Source organism: Panthera leo, chromosome A3 (genome assembly GCF_018350215.1).
Source record: "Panthera leo isolate Ple1 chromosome A3, P.leo_Ple1_pat1.1, whole genome shotgun sequence".
NCBI lineage: Eukaryota > Metazoa > Chordata > Mammalia > Carnivora > Felidae > Panthera > Panthera leo.
The window spans coordinates 124,226,834-124,242,896 of record NC_056681.1 but is presented as its reverse complement, the minus strand read 5'-3'; the positions used below and the strand labels follow the sequence as shown (position 1 = coordinate 124,242,896).

The window sequence follows — 16,063 nt, the reverse complement described above, 5'->3', positions numbered from 1 at the left end:
TTAATTTATTAAATGACAATATATACATATTACTTGTTTAATTCTTTAGAAGTTATTTATTAAATCAGTGGAGATGTTTTTAACCTTACCTAATAGCTTCCCCTCAAGCAGCTGGAATAATAGGACATTTATTGCATGTACCTTACCTGCATTACTAATGGTACAACCAAAACAGCCACCGTCCTGGTGTGGCTCCACCCTCAGCCTGGTGGCAAGATGGCTGAAGTGTTTCCAGCCATCTCAGCTAATACAGCCACGTCCAGAAATGAGGTCATCTCCCCTACACTTCTTCTTTTTTTTTTTTTTTTTTAAGTTTATTTATTTTGAGAGAGAAGGTGCAAGCAGGGGAGGGGCAGAGAGAGAGGGAGACAAAGAGAATTCCAAGCAGGCTCTACACTGTCAGTGCGGAGCCCGATGCGGGGCTCCAACCCACGAACTGTGAGATCATGACCTCAGTCGGAAATCAAGAGTGGGATGCTCAACCGACCGAGCCACCCAGGTGGCTTCTTTTCCCATCTCACTGGCCGGAATTGGTTCCACACCCACCTGAAGCCATGACTGGCAAGCAGAGCTTGAGTATCAGAATGGGTGCAGATTAACCTTCAAGGGGCTTGAATTCAGGGGAGCCAATGTCAAGGACTTCCCAAAGAATATCAGACGCGTGTAAGGGCATTCTTAACATGGTAAAAACACAACTTTTTACTAAGACAGAGTAACTTCTTGTCATGAAACATTTTTTTTAAATGTTTATTTATTTTTAAGAAAGAGAGAGAGAAAGAGTGTGAGCAGGCAAGGGGCAGAGAGAGGAGACACAGAATCCCAAGCAGGCTCCAGGCTCTGAGATGTCAGCACAGAGCCGAATGCGGGGCTCAAACCCATAAGCCGCGAGATCATGACCTAAGCTGAAGTCGGACACTTAACTAACTGAGCCACCCAGGCGCCCCTTGTTGTGAAACATTTTAAAGACAGTTAATTGTTTTATTGTGGACCATTTCAAACATATAATAAAGAATAATGTTCCTCAAAAAATTAAAAACATTTACCATATGATCTAGCAATTTCACTTCTGGGTCTATACTAAAAGAATTAAAACCAGGGACTCAGACAAATATTTGCACACCTGTATTCACAGCAGCCTTATTCACAACAGCTAAGAGGTGGAAGCCACCCTTGTAGCCACTGACAGATGAGTGGATAAACAAAATGTGGTGTAAACATAAAGTGGGAATATCATTCCACCGTAAAAAGGAAGGAAATTCCGATTCATGCTATAACACTGATGAACCTTGAAGACTTTATGCTAAGTGAAATAAACCAGTCAGTCACAAAAGGACAAATACTGTCTGATTCCATTTATGTGAGGTTTCTGAAGTAGTCAAATTTATAGAGACAGAAAATAGAACAGTGGTCTTTGCTTGGGTTTGAAGGGAGGAGGGAATGGGACATTATTGCTTACCAGGTATGGAGTCTTAGTTTGGGAAGATGAAAAAAGGTCTAGAGAGGGAAGGTGGTGATGGTTGCACAACATGAATGCACTTAATGCTACTGAGTTGTACACTTAAAATTGTTGAAATCGTAAATTTTGCATTGTGTATATTTTACGATAAAAAAGAATGCAAAAGAACCCACCTCAGTTGCAATCCCCCCAAAATAATAATATAATGAAGACCTATGTGACTACCACTCAGTTTAATCTGAACAGGATCTTCTTTCTTCTCTTTTCATTATTTTTGTATGAAATGAAACATTACAATGGAGTCTTCTCCTTTAGCCATGTTGATACATGTGGCGGCTCTGGGTCACTTATCTTAACTGCTGCATTATCATTTATTGTATGCATATACCACGGTTTATTTATCCATGGACATTTGGTTGTTTCCAGTTTTTCAATATTATACACAATGTTGCAATCAATTCTTGTGCTTTTCTCCTTGAGTGCGTGCAGAGACTTTCTCTAAGAGTAGATAGAGCTGGGTTTAAGGTACAAATATATTGAGCTTTGTTAGGAATTGCTCTAATTTCTCTAAGCAAATTGCTCTCCAAAAGGGTCCATAGCAATTTATACTCTCAGCAGCAGTTATGAGAGTGCCCATTTTTCTACATACTCTGTATGACCTGGCATTTATTGGGCCTTTTATATTTTGCCACTCTGATTGCAAGTAAAATATCTCGTTGTCATTTGATTTTGAATGGCCCTACCATTATGAAACATGGATCCTTTTATTGCTGACTGCCTGAGCAGATACCACTCGTTGCTTCCTATATTTGTTTTCTTCTCCTTTTTCAGTAAAAGAACACCTAAATTTCAACTGGCCCTTTGGCCATCCAAAATGAAGATTCTCTTTCCCAGCATCACCACAGCTCTATGTAGCTGCCTGATGATGGGACATGAGCAGAGATGGTCGTATGTACATTCAGGGAACGAGCAGAGACGGTTGTACATATGTTCAGGGAGCGTCAAAGGGAAGAACAGTTCCTTCTTTCCTTTTTTCTTTCCTCCTGGTTGGGATGCAGATATGGCTACAGCTGGAGCAGTCATCTTGGACAGGAAGTGAACTTGAGAACAGAGACCATGCCTGGCAGAGGACCAGGTTAGGAGCGTCGGGTGCCCAGCCAGTGAGGCGGCACACCAGCCTTGCCCTGCCCATGCACACATGTGGATGATGGACCTCTGCGTTGCTTCAAAAACTGTTATCCTGGATTTTCCACCCCTTGCCAGAGAATCTAACTCTGACAATACTCTGGTCAATTTGGCCTCCTGCATGTAACCCAAGAGAGTGTGGGGAGGACAGTTGTGTGGGGGGAGGAGGGAGAGGGGGATAGTTCCAAAGATGCTGCCCATGATACGACCCCACCAGCTCCCCAGTGCTGGACTGTCTTAAATTTTGGATTTGACTCAAGTCACCTAACAACCTCGGTCCCCAAAAGAAGTCTTGATGAGAAATAGGCTGTTCACGCGATGGGGTGTTTTCAGAATCTGAAGCCCATACAGTCTGTTCTGCTCACACTGCTGGGGACCATGCTCAGCAGGTGGCAGGCATGCAGAGGGGGCTCCACAGGAAGCCCTCACCCCAGTCCTCAGTGGGGCTGTGCTGGAGTCCAAAGTGACACACGAAGAATGAGAGGCCCATGGGAAATTTTTGTTTCTTCCATGAAACTTACATGTTGTTTTCACGGATATTGGGAACTGTGTAACTACATGTACCGTTGGCACCTTTGTGCTCAGGCGGCTCTAAAACACTGGGTGCCTGGGGGATTGTGACCATCTTGGACTCTACGTCCTGCTTCTCTGTCACCATCCCCACGCCCTGCCTCACCATTATGCTACCTGCCCATTTCTGATGTATAGTTTTGCTTGCCGTTGAAGTTGAGTCTGATATTTGCTAGGATGTCAGCAGGAGAAAAAAAGAGAATAAACACATCCTCTGTAAATAGCACTGGAATTTCCACGTCCAAACCAGAGTTCCTTCCCCAAAGCCGTCCCCTTGGGGGACCGTGTTTATCATCTGATGCTACCCACGCCACCACCCTAGGGAGACCTGAGGACTCTTTGTCTATAAAGATAGCTTTTTTTTTGAGGAAGGTGGACGGTAGTTCATTCATTTGATAAACGTGTCCAGAGCTGCAGTGCTGCCCGGCTCCACCTCTGCAGCAGCCTTCATTGGAGGCTTGGACAGGAAGCTCTCAGGCAGGCAGGTATGCCAACCAGTCTCACCCTCCCAGGTGCCGCCAGACTGATTCATCCCGAGCCACTTCCTGGGGCGGGGCTGCTCGGCCCACAGCAGCCTGTCCCCGCCTCCCAACGACCTGGCTTCAGAGAAGCCAAAGGGCTTTCCCTGACTCAGCCCCGTGTCGGCAAGGGGCGCTTGTGCCGAGGTTGTTAGGGGCCGGGAAGCTGAGGGCCACGTCTGTCTCGCTCACCCCCACCATCTCAGGCGGCCACCAGTTGCAATTCCTCCTCCACATTCTTAGACCACCTTAGCTGTGTGGCCTCGAGCAAGTAACTTAGCCTCTCTGTGCTTTGATTTGCTCCCCTATGAATTGGGGACATACTAGTACCTACTCAGAGAGGTGTCGGGAGGGTAAAAGGAGAGAAGCACCGTGAAAGGTTCAGCACGGTGCCCGGCACACGTTAGCGGCACTGGGGCTGTGATGGTGCACCTGGGAAAGGTGTGTAGAAACTCATCTTCACAGCCCCCTCCCCTGCGACCTGGGCCCGGGGCGCGCCTAAGCCTTCTGAACTCAGCTCGTTGTGACAGCACTTAGCACTCCCCCTGGCACCAGGCCTGGTAAATAGCACTGTTGGAGAAGTTAGGCATTCCAAGGCCCCAGGGGAGACGCTGGGGTGGGCTCTGAAGGGGAAGGAGCTCACAGCAGCCGGGCCGTAGAAGGCAGGGTGTGATGTGGGTGCAGGGATGTGCGTGTAGTGCCTGCGTGTGGCAAGTTCTCTCCTCAGATAGAAGGTAAACCCTGTACTCATCACAGGTTGCACACCAAACAGCCCCCAGGGCTGCATTTGACCTGTAGAAATGTTTTGCCCTTACAGTGTTTTTCTAAAAGAGACATTTCCATAAGGAAATCACACGTACGAATCCAGATTTCGGATTTTCTAAAAGAATCAGAAGAGCTAGTAACACTGGACCCCCCTCCCGTTGTGGCAAGGACCAGCTAAAGCCGCGACTCATGACATGTATGCATTTCTAGGACATTCACCACCTCCTGGGCCCTGCGGGAGTCGACTTCCAAGAGGCTCTGGCATGAGACTGCAGTTGACCTCTGGCCCTGCCTCCCTGGGCAAGTCACACAAGCCCTCTAAGCCTTAGCTTTGTCATCTGTAAAAGGCATCTAAGACTAGTCCCTTCCTCACACCGTCGTGAGGGGGGATGGGATAATATATGTAGAGCACCTGGCGCCTGGCACATAGCAAGTATTTTATACTTTCCAGCTATTGCTGCTGTTGCCTCTGGTACCAGCTCATGATTTCAGGATCAAAACTGACCTCCGTGGAGACTGGAAAGGACCTTCCTTAACTTGGACAGCTTGTTTTCTCCCCAGGTGAAACCGCTGCCAGCTGGAAATGACTACACTGGGGGGAAATTTTTAAAAATCCCCTCTGTTCCATCTACTGATCCCTTCCTCCCCACCCGCCCCATCCCCACAACTCTTGGCAACCTTTTACCTTCTTACGGTCTCCATAGTTTTGCCTTTTCCAGAACATCATATGGTTGGAATCTGGTATGCAGCCTTTTCCGATGGGCTTCTTTTCACTGAGCGATATGCATTTCAGTTTCCTCCATGTCCTTTCACGGTTTGATAGCTCATTTCTTTCTATTGCTGACTAATATTCCATTGTCTGAATGTATCCATTTGTTTATCCACTCACCTACTGAGGGACATCTTGTTTGCTTCAAAATTTGGGCAGTTATGAATAAAGCTGCTGTAAACATCTGTGTCCCATCTTTCGTGTGGGCCTAAGTTTTCAACTCATTTTTGGGTAAATAGCTAGGAGCATAGGTCATATGGTAAGACTTCCTTACACATGACTTAGGAATTCTGCATAAATGAATATAGCTCATGGTTATAGCTTGTGTGCACTATAGTTCTGTTTTGTCTCCAAGGTTGTTTTAGTTTTGTAGAATAACCTGGGAAATTTTCACTGTTGTCCACACTCTGTAAAATTTTATATAAACTAGGAATTATATGTTCCTTGAAGATTTACAGAACTTGCCCTTTAAACAGTCTGGGCTCATGCCTTTATTTTAAGAGTGTATCTTTTTTTTTTTTTTCTTTTTAATCTTTATTTTTATTTTTGAGAGAGACGGAGTGTGAGCAGGGAAGGGGCAGAAAGAGGGAGCCACAGAATCCGAAGCAGGCCCCCGATGTGGGGCTCGAACTCAGGAACTGTGAGATCATGACCTGAGCTGAAGTTGGACACCCAACTGACTGAGCCACCCAGGTGCCCCTAAGGTTATATCTTTGACTCTCCTCTTTTTCCTTTGATCCCCCCAACCTTTTTTTTTTTTTCTTTTTTGCCATCTTGATCATCTTTAGGTGTACATTTCAGTAGTAAGTATACTCACTCATTGTTATGCAGATCTCCAGAACTTTTTCATCATGCAAAGCTGAAATTCTACACCCATTAAACAGTAACTCTTTGTTTACTTCTCCCCCAGTCCCTGGAAACCACTGTTCTGTTTTTATAAACTACTTTAAATAACTTCATATGAGGGGAATCAGACAGTATGTCTTTTTGTGGTGTCACATACTATAATGTCAAGTTCAATCATGTTGCAGCCTGTGTCAAAACCTCCTTCCTGGGGCGCCTGGGTGGCTTAGTCAGTTGAGCGTGGGCTCTTGATTTTGGCTCAGGTCATGATCCCAGGGTTGTGGGATCCATGCCTTACATGGGCATGGAGCCTGCTTGAGATTCTCTTTCCCTCTGCTCCTCTCCCTTGCGTGCACTCCCTCTCTCTCCTTCCTTCTTAAGGCTGAACAATATTCCATTGTATGTATACCACATTTTGTTTATTCATCCGTCCATTGATAGATTGTTTCTACCTTTTGGTCGTTGTGATAATGCTACTATGAACACAGGCATACAAATATCTCTTCAAAATCCTACCTCAATTTTCTTTTAATGTTTATTTTTGAGAGGGGAGAGGCAGAGAGGGGGCGAGAGGATCTGAAGCGGGTTCTGTGCTGACAGCAGCAACCCCAATGTGGGGCTTGAACTCATGAACTGTGAGATCATGACCTGAGCCAAAGTTGGACGCTTTGAGCCACCCAGGCACCCCCTACTTTCAATTCTTTTAAACATATAGACCCAGAAGAAGGATTGCTGAGTCATATGGTAATTTTTAATATTTTGAGTAATCGCCAAACTGTTTACAATAGCAGCTGCACCCTTTGACATTCCCAACAGGGCACAAGGCTTCCAGTTTATGCACATCCTAAGACTTGCTATTTTCTGTTTGACAGTAGCCATGATCAGTGATATCCCATTGTGGCTTTGATTTGTGGTTACCTAATGATTAGTGATATTCAGCATCTTTTTTCATAAGCTTGTTGGACATTTGTACATCATCTTTGGAGAAATTCACTTCCTTTGCTGAGTTTTTAATCCGGTTGGGTTTTTTTTTTCTTCTTGGCTTGTAGTTCTTTGTATGTTCTGGATATTGACCCCTTATCAGATACATGATTTGCAAACGTTTTCCCCCATTCAGTGCCTTTCCACTTGGATTATTCCCTTTGCTGCACAGATGATTTTAAGTTTGATGCAGCCTCACTTATCTATTTTTGCTTTGTTGTTTGAACTTTTAGTGTCATATGCAAAAAATGATTGCCAACCCCAAAGCCATGAAGCTTTTCTCATGTTTTCTTCTAGGAGTTTTATAGTTTTAGGTCTTTCATTTGGGGCTTTAATCCATTTTGAGCTTTAATCCAATTTTTGTGTTTGGTGTAAGGGTCCAACTTCATTCTTTTGCAAGAGGATATCCTATTTTCCCAACACCATTTCCTTTCCCTATTGCATGTTCTTGGCATTCAATGTTGAAGATCATTTGACCATATATGCAAGGGTTTACTTCTGGGCTCTTTATTCTTTCCTATAGATCTGTATGTTTGTCTTTATCTAGTACCACAAATTTCTGTGAAAAATTGAGGTATAATTGACATATAACAGTATATTAGTTTCAGGTGTATAACATGCAGTTATTTGTATATACCGCAAAATGATCAATCACAATGTGTGGTTAACATCCAAACACTGTTTTGATTACAGTAGGTTTTGATATCAGGCCATGTGAGACCTTCCTTCAACTTTGTGGGTTTTTTTTTTTTTTTAAAGAGTTTTTCTTTTTAATGTTTATCTATTTTGAGAGAGCGAGCGAGTGAACACACAAGCAGGGGAGGGTCAGAGAGAGAGAATCCCAAGCAGGCTCCGTGTCATCAGTGCAGAGCCCCTTGGCAGGGCTTGAACTCAAACCTTGAGATCACAACCTGAGCTGAGATCAAGAGTCTGACGCTTAACCGACTGTGCCACCCAGACGTCCCAAGCATGTCTCATTTTTAACCAATCAAATCTATTCCTTTTTTGTGAAGTTTATTATTAATCCCTTCTACCATTTTTGGTAATTTTGTTATTTTACTAGCTTCTTAAATTATCTTCAGACTTTCTTAGCTAAATATTTTTTCTCTGGTCTTTGGCCCAAATCTCCCAAGTTTTGATATATAGCACCATTACTCATTTTGAAGTTGGCCCAAATGGTTTATTCCAAATTAGTTTAGTTCTTTAACCTAGGAGTTAAGAAGTGTATTTTAAACGTGTCTAAGATATATGTCTAAATAGATGTATTTCTAAGATACATTTTTGGCCTTTTCGAATTCTCTTCAGTGAAACCTCGTACATTCTATTCAACTGAACGTGTCTTGTAGGTCACAATGGGACTTTCAAAGTCGGGGCAGGGAAGGCTCCCAAACATCCCCCTTCTCCTCCAGGGCGGTCCACACGCTTTCCTCCTAGCCCCTGCTGTACAAGGGACCCACCAGGTGTTGAGACCCATCTTTTCAGGGCTTCTTCCCATAAAAGGCCTCGGGTGAGACTTAGGTGCGGTGGGAGCTGGCCATGTGATGGAACTCTTAACTGGAATTCCTACTGCCGACTTTGGCCTCTCTCCAGTTTCCCACTACTTCCACAGCTTTGCCCAACTTGTGGGCAAGTCCTCTATAGCACTGCACCTGTCACTCCCACTGCTCAAGGATGTGACAACTCCTTATTATCATCCTGGAAGCTGGACATATCAGGGCAAAGCTACTTTTAAATCAATTAGGGCACATGGGTGGCTCAGTTGGTTAAGCGATCAACTCTTGATCTCTGTTGAGGTCGTGATTTCACAGTTCCTGGGATCAAGCCCCGCGACGGGCTCAGCACTGACAATGCAGACCCTGTTTGGGATTCTATCCCTCTACCTCGTACCTGCTTGCACTCTGAAAATAAACTTAAAAAAATTTTTTTAAATATTCCCCCAGCCCCCAACAGTTTTGTTAACTCACTAGGAGTCAGTCACTCACTGCCTCTGCACAGAACCTATCTCATCCAATTCTCACAATTTTAGGAGGGAGGTCTCACTTCCGTTACCTACACATCAGGAAACTGAGGTTTAAAAGATGAAGTCATTTGCCTAACTACGTAAAGCTAAAGATTTGGAATCTGGGAAACCTAATTCCAGAGTCCAGACCCTGAACCATTACACTTGGATGCCCAAGAAAACTTGAATTAATCTCAACCTAGCCAATTTCTTCCTTCAACTACCAAATGGAATACAGGGTTTAAGTTCCTGGTAAATATTTAGAGAAAAACAAGTTCTGTGATTGAAACCTAGAAGAAATGAGAAATTGTCTACAGGATATGGAGGAAATGACATTCAATAAAACTTCCACCCAGTTCTGAGCTTCCTGTAGGATCTGTCCTACAGTTCTCGTAGGTTCTTACCATCAAGTACTCCTCAGATTCAAGGTTCTGTGGGCAATCAGGACAGTATTCCTACTTTACAGATGGTACCACAGAAGCCTAAAGGGTTAAGTTTGCCCAAGATTACACAACCTACACTCACCCTAGGGACCGGAAAATGGAGACCCCCTCGTGCCCTGCAGCCTCCTAGAAGTGAGCCTTGGTGACACCATGCTCCCGGCCTTCTCACTTGTGTTCACAGAGGAATTTACTGTCTGGAGCATCCAAATCACATCAGCTAGGCCCTTTAAAGTTAGCTAGATAAGACAGACTGTGAACACTGCTCCTCTGGGGTTCCTCTGCCCTTCTCCCCTGAACTCCAACCTTCCTGAAAAAATCACTGTCAGGAGGGCAAATGGAACGACTACTGCCAAGGTCACTTTAGGACTTTTCTTTGGTCAGTAAGCTAGTGTGGGAGGATGTAATATTTATTTCTTCAAGGGTCTTTTAACACTACGATGTGGGATAGGTCAACAATTCCAGAAGGATTGCTTTCAGCTCAGAACAGAACCAGACGAAGATACAATTAAAACTGGCACAATGTGTATGATGAAAATTCCTTTTCCCATGTATTTTTATGTAGACCTCCGCTCTGGATTCTATCAAATTATCTGTATGGCTTAAAATAAACAGCTATAGAAGGGAGAGGTGAATGGAAATAGTATTAGCATTAGTTGAGAATTGGGATCTATGTATCTATTTAAGATATTCTCAATTCTTAAAATCAGTGACCTAAGTAGTACTACCCATGGTACAGATGTGGCCTTGAGCCTTAGATCAGTTAACACACACAAGTTCACAAAGTTTATGAATCACCAGGTAAATTCCAAATCCATGCCTGAACGCAAACTGCACTTCTCCTTTAAACAACACTGTTTCTAAAAGTTCATGTGGAAAGGAAACAAACACCTATAGGTAAAGATAAGTGATTTAATTTAATCCTGAAAACAACCTTGAAGAAGTATCATTTTATCAAGTAAACAGCCTGAAAGTTTCATCCTATGAAGTGTGTAATCACTCTATGTAATTAGAGATGAATACTAATCAAAGACACGGATATCATCAGAGTAATCAGTAGCCCCAGATTAGCATCCATGGGATAAAAATATTTTTTCCTTAAATCAGAGTAAACTTGAATGGGCAATCTGAATTATAATTGAGGTACAGAAGGGTATTTTATCTAGAGAAAAACACAAGACCAGGTTTATTTCATACAATGTTATTCACACATTTTTCATTTTCTAATTTATACATAATATACAAAGTGAAGATAACATTATTTCATATGAACCAAGAAGAGCCAGGACTTAGACAAACTGGTCCAGAAACAATCCATTATCAAAAGGAGACACTCAAGAGTGAAGTCTAAGTGGTTCTGCCCAATTAAAGTTTCTTTATTCTGAAATGTCAGAGTTTAGCAAAACTCCATGCCAACTTATTAAATGGTGGAATCAGAGAGGTGGGCACCAAAATGGCAGACTGTAAAATTTCTAGAACAACAGATATTTTTCTAGAATAGGCCCCAAAGTATTGGGAAGATTGGGGTGTCGACACTGGGATACATGGGAACATCAAAACCCCAAGAAGAAGGTTCAGTTTCCCAGCTATCCCCAAGACTTTCTAAGTTTGCAGGACAAAGGAAAGCCAGGAATTCAACTGTGCAAATCCAGGAAAGTCACTATCAATCTCCAACAAGGACGATTTGGATCATGATCAGCTCACGACTGTGAGTGGATACTGGGAGCAAAAGTTCGACACAGGGCCAAGACACTCTGAGGCTGGCAAAACAAAGTAGGACGGGAAAAGAGCAGCTTTGTATGGGTGGGGGGAGCACTGCCACTGTTGACTGGGACATGCTGATGAACCAGTAGGACTATGAGAGGGGACAGTGACAAGTGGTTGGATGTAATGGACTCAACATGGAATGTTGGGTTAGAAAACTAGAATAACTCAAAGTCAAACATGAAAAAGTATGCCTGGCACCCCAAACTTTATGCCATTATTTTTAGGTTCATGATAAGAACAGCTAAGTGATAAAACCTTTATATTCAATATTGTGCTCAGAAGAATGCTTTTCTTCTGCAGACTTCTAATAAAAAAATCCTTTACATGTTCAATCGAAAGAGATAGCATGGTTCATTAGTTGTCAGCACTAAACAGAAGTGGGTCAACATAAATGGTTTTATACAAAATACTGACTTCAACAAAATACAAAGCACTTTCTTTATCTTTCAGAAACTGAATATACAAAGCAAGTTTTTTTTTCCAAAATATTTTCATAGGCAAAGGATTAAAAACGATTTTAATTATACACATATGGTCACAATTTTGCCTTAAAAAGATTGTTGGGAAATGTACATAAGGCCGCTTGTAAATGTACATCATGTTACTGTTATGTCCTATGTCCAGAGAAAAAAATGTTATCATACAGATTTGCTCTTACTTGGGAATAGGCTATTCAAAAATACAGTACTCTTCTGTACAAAGAAAAAAGTCACATCACATTTAATAAGATGGAAAAAGCATTGGCCTCCATGATAACCAAAAATCTCAGTCCAATACTTTCTATTATGCACAATACCCTGACTTCTTGAAAGTGATCCAAATCCTAGTATGTCCATATTAACAGAGTCAACAACTATGTTATAAAAGAAAATGTTTCCCACAATAATAAAAAGAAAGCTGGTTCATACTTCTGAAACCATATAAAGATAAAAAATTTTTAAAAAATCACTCTCGATTTGGAGAAATAAATTTACATTATACAACACTATATGCCAGGTCAAATAGGGCAGGGACATAAATGTACACTAAAATGCAAATGTTTCCCAAAGAGATAAAACAAATTCCATTTACAGCATGAAGGTTTACAAATGTACACCTGTACAACCAAGGAAAGCATCACTACTAAATTAGCAAGGCTTTTATAATAAACATTGAAACAAGATTTGCTTTTAAAGTGTAAACTTACATCTATTACTACACACACAATGCATATATTTATAGGAAGCAAAAAAAGCTATCTGAATATGTAGTCATGCTTAAATGTTGAGCTATCAAATTCACTTTTCAGTGGCCCCTTTTCACCTCTATCTGGTTCCTACTTTTGCAAAGTCTACTATGAAAAAGCAAAATAAAGCTCAACACTTCCTCAACATGTCCTTGTAATCCTATAAGCAAAACAATATACAAATTTCTACTCTTTCTCAGATTGCAAACCAAACTGAAAAGTTAAAATGGGACTTAACTTTTCATTTAGTGCACTTAACTGAATGGAAGTGTCACCATGATTTTTTTCTTACCTCTTACAACAATTACATATGTAAGTATATACAATACTTCTGTACATTGCCAGAGACATTTTAGGGCAGTATTTGTATTAAAACCATATCCATTGTAAATAATGTAAGTTCTTTCATCTCAGATCATTTAATTCTTATCTTACTTGCGGAGATTTTATTTGCATGATAGTTTGTGAATTACCAAAATACAACTTAACCTTCTTTTTAAAATATTAATAATATTTATGCAGTTGATTGTTAATTGGTTATAAAAGGCTTCACACAAAGGACAAAAAAAAAAAATAAGGACTATATTTCTATATACATCTCTATAAACCTGTTGTGCTATGGGGTCCGTAGACCTACCAGACTGCAAGCCAGTTTATTAAAAGAATACTGTACTTTTTCCTTTAAAAACTATTTTTTGTGACTTTACAAGGTAAAAATTTACAAAATATGTGACAGCTTTTTTTTTGATAGTTACATCATATACAGGCATTCTGTGCTTTGCCAGCAATCCAATCTGATAGGTCTCCACTCAGGGCTGAATATAATTTATAATTCACCACCCCCACCCCCCCAAATATACACAAGAACCTTAAAAAATTTACAAATGGATGAATAAAGTCAATAAATAGTTTTGCTTTAAAAAAAAATTTGAAGATTCATAGTTGAGTTGTGTTTTGATAATTCACAAAAGAAACATTCTTTTCACATGGTTACATCATCTTCTTTCTCTTTCCTTTACAGCATTCCATTTGGTGGTCCTCCAATAGGCCCTAGATCTGGGCTATTTTTCAAATAATATTTTTCCAACTTGGCCAGTATATGCTTCCCATATGTGTATTTGCGCAAAGTAGTAATGTGAGGTCGAATCTGAAAAATAAATAATCTGCTTAGTAAATCTAAGTGACTTTGGTTTCTGGTTTCTTAAAAAAGCACTCCTAAATCTGGGTGACTTAGAAAGAATAACTGGAATTTTAATATACAAATCCTTTAAAGAAAAGTTGTTTTCGAAAGTAGTTCATCCTACTCAATCTCTCCAATTATACTCTCAAAACTGTCCAATGAATAAACAAACCACTACTTCTAAACTGTTACATATGCAAATAGTAGACGGGGCTCCAAACATAGCAGGGAAGCATCACGAGTGAATTATTAAGTTCTTTAAAAGTTGATGAAGGCAGAATTTTCTAGCTTAAGTTGGAGACAAAAATTCAATAGGGAAAATAGAGCAAAAGACATAAATGAGCAATCAGATGTGTGATGTGTGATTTTAAATTGTTCAAAATCTCACTAATAGTTTTTAAAATGTAAATGAAACTACTCATTAGAATCATATCATTATCTTCCACACAGACTGGCAAAAAGTTTATAAATAACAACTGGCATTGATGAGATGATGGCAAAACAGGCATTCTTATTATATCTTGGATAGATGTGCAAACATGTACAGATTTTTTTAAAGCAAAACCTGGCTGTGTCTATCAACATGTAAAATGTTTACATACTTGCCCCACAATTCCACATCTAGGAATTTATCCTACAAAACAGTTAATCACGCAAAGACATTCACATACAGCACTGCTTATGACAGTTAAAAACCTGGAAACAATCCAAATGTCATAAAGATGATAGTGGTTAATGTAATTGTTAAAAAGACGACTGACAATTTTTCTATGTATATACTTTTAAGCAGAAATATTAAATTTTAAAAAGGTAAAAAAAAATTATGATCTACTTCTCTCTATACGACAAGAGGTCCAAAGAAGTTATGTATCTGTCCCTGGTTTCTTAATGAATAAATTTACAAAAACATGGAGTATATAGTATTTCTTCCAGTGGGTTTTCTTTTTCTTTTTTTTTTTTTTTAAGTTTTTCTTTGGAGTGAGCGAGCGAGCGAGCACATGGACGACCAGGGAAGGGGCAGAGGGAGAGGGATAATCCCAAGCAGGCTCTGTGCTGTTAGCACAGAGCCCAATGCAGGGCTGGATCCCAGGAACTGTGACATCATGACCACAGCCAGAATCAAGTTTCTGAATGAGCCACACAGAACCCCCACATCTAGTGTTCATTTTAACAGTAAGTTTTCCTATGGAAATTTATGAGCTAGATTCTAGAGAGAAGACAGAGATAAAAAAAAAAAACAAAAAAAAACCCAAATTCTCTTTAGAAAAATGCTTAAAAAAAAAAAACCCAAATTCTCTTTAGAAAAATGCATTACATTAGTGAGAAAACCTAATTAGATTTTAAAATCAATGTTCAACCCATGTATCATGGCAAATCAAATATATCTCAATAAGATGGGGATGGGCAATGCTAAAGGCAGGTTAAATAGATGAAAAATAAATTTGATTTTATTGAGATTACTTTAAGAATTTTAATAAAAGGGTACACCATACCTACATTTGTCAAAGGTTATCCATTGATTTTAGATTTTTTTTCTCCAGTTACATCACATGAGGAAATTAAAACCTAGGAAGTTAAAATTGTATCCTGAAAGTCACACAAATTGAATCATCTATTTTAAGTGCTATAAGCTGTATTACCTTATGCATGATTATCTTTCTCTGGGCAGGTTCAGCCATATCAATCATCTTCTGAACCACGTAATTGGCATACTGGTCCTTCATCATGGTGTATAAGGCACTGTGAGCACCATCATTCTGGCAGCAAACTTCATCAATCAGTAAAGCTCTCTCAGCACGGGAGGCATGGGTAACACACTTTTCTACTACATTGCTAAAAATTCAAGTATATACACAAAAAATTATTTTGTTACTTTTTCCTTTATAGTAAATTTCCCTTGGTTTTAAAAGAACTTGCTTAACACATTGGAAGACAAAAGACTGAAGATGGTATTCTCTTACCCTTTACTTTCAAAAACAAACAAAAAAAAAGAGTTAGTATTATAGAGTAACCCATACTGGATATTCACAAGTGTAATTACATGCCTCTTAAAATTAAAATTACAAAGAGGAAACTAGAGACTAAGTCATTAGTAAGGTCTGAGACTTTCATTAATAAGCACTAAACTAATTTGCATTTATAGGTTTGGGGAGACCAATCATTTTCTGAATACAGACTTCAAAAATGGAATATACATAAGCAGATGGATTTGTCATGAGGAGTCTTCAAGAATAAAAGGAATAGTCTGTATGTGCTTTTTCCCTCTACTAAAAGAAACATATATTTGAATGTCATATTCTACACGCATTTGTTTACTAATAAAAGAGTTGAAAGAACTGACCCTTGGAATTAGAAAATAGTGCAA

General features: G+C 40.2%; 1 protein-coding gene across 8 annotated transcripts in view; it reads right to left on the bottom strand.

The window, feature by feature from the left end:
* Window positions 1-10,420: 10,420 nt before the first annotated feature.
* Window positions 10,421-16,063, bottom strand: part of PUM2 (pumilio RNA binding family member 2) — a 99,742-nt gene continuing 94,099 nt past the window's right edge. For all 8 annotated transcript variants that reach the window (XM_042933597.1, XM_042933596.1, XM_042933595.1 and 5 more), the window contains 2 exons: window positions 15,339-15,531; window positions 10,421-13,665 (listed from right to left, as the gene is read on the bottom strand). In XM_042933597.1, coding sequence (XP_042789531.1) covers window positions 13,534-13,665; window positions 15,339-15,531 — 325 coding nt within the window. In that variant the 3' untranslated portion in view covers window positions 10,421-13,533. The remainder of the gene's footprint in view (window positions 13,666-15,338; window positions 15,532-16,063) is intronic.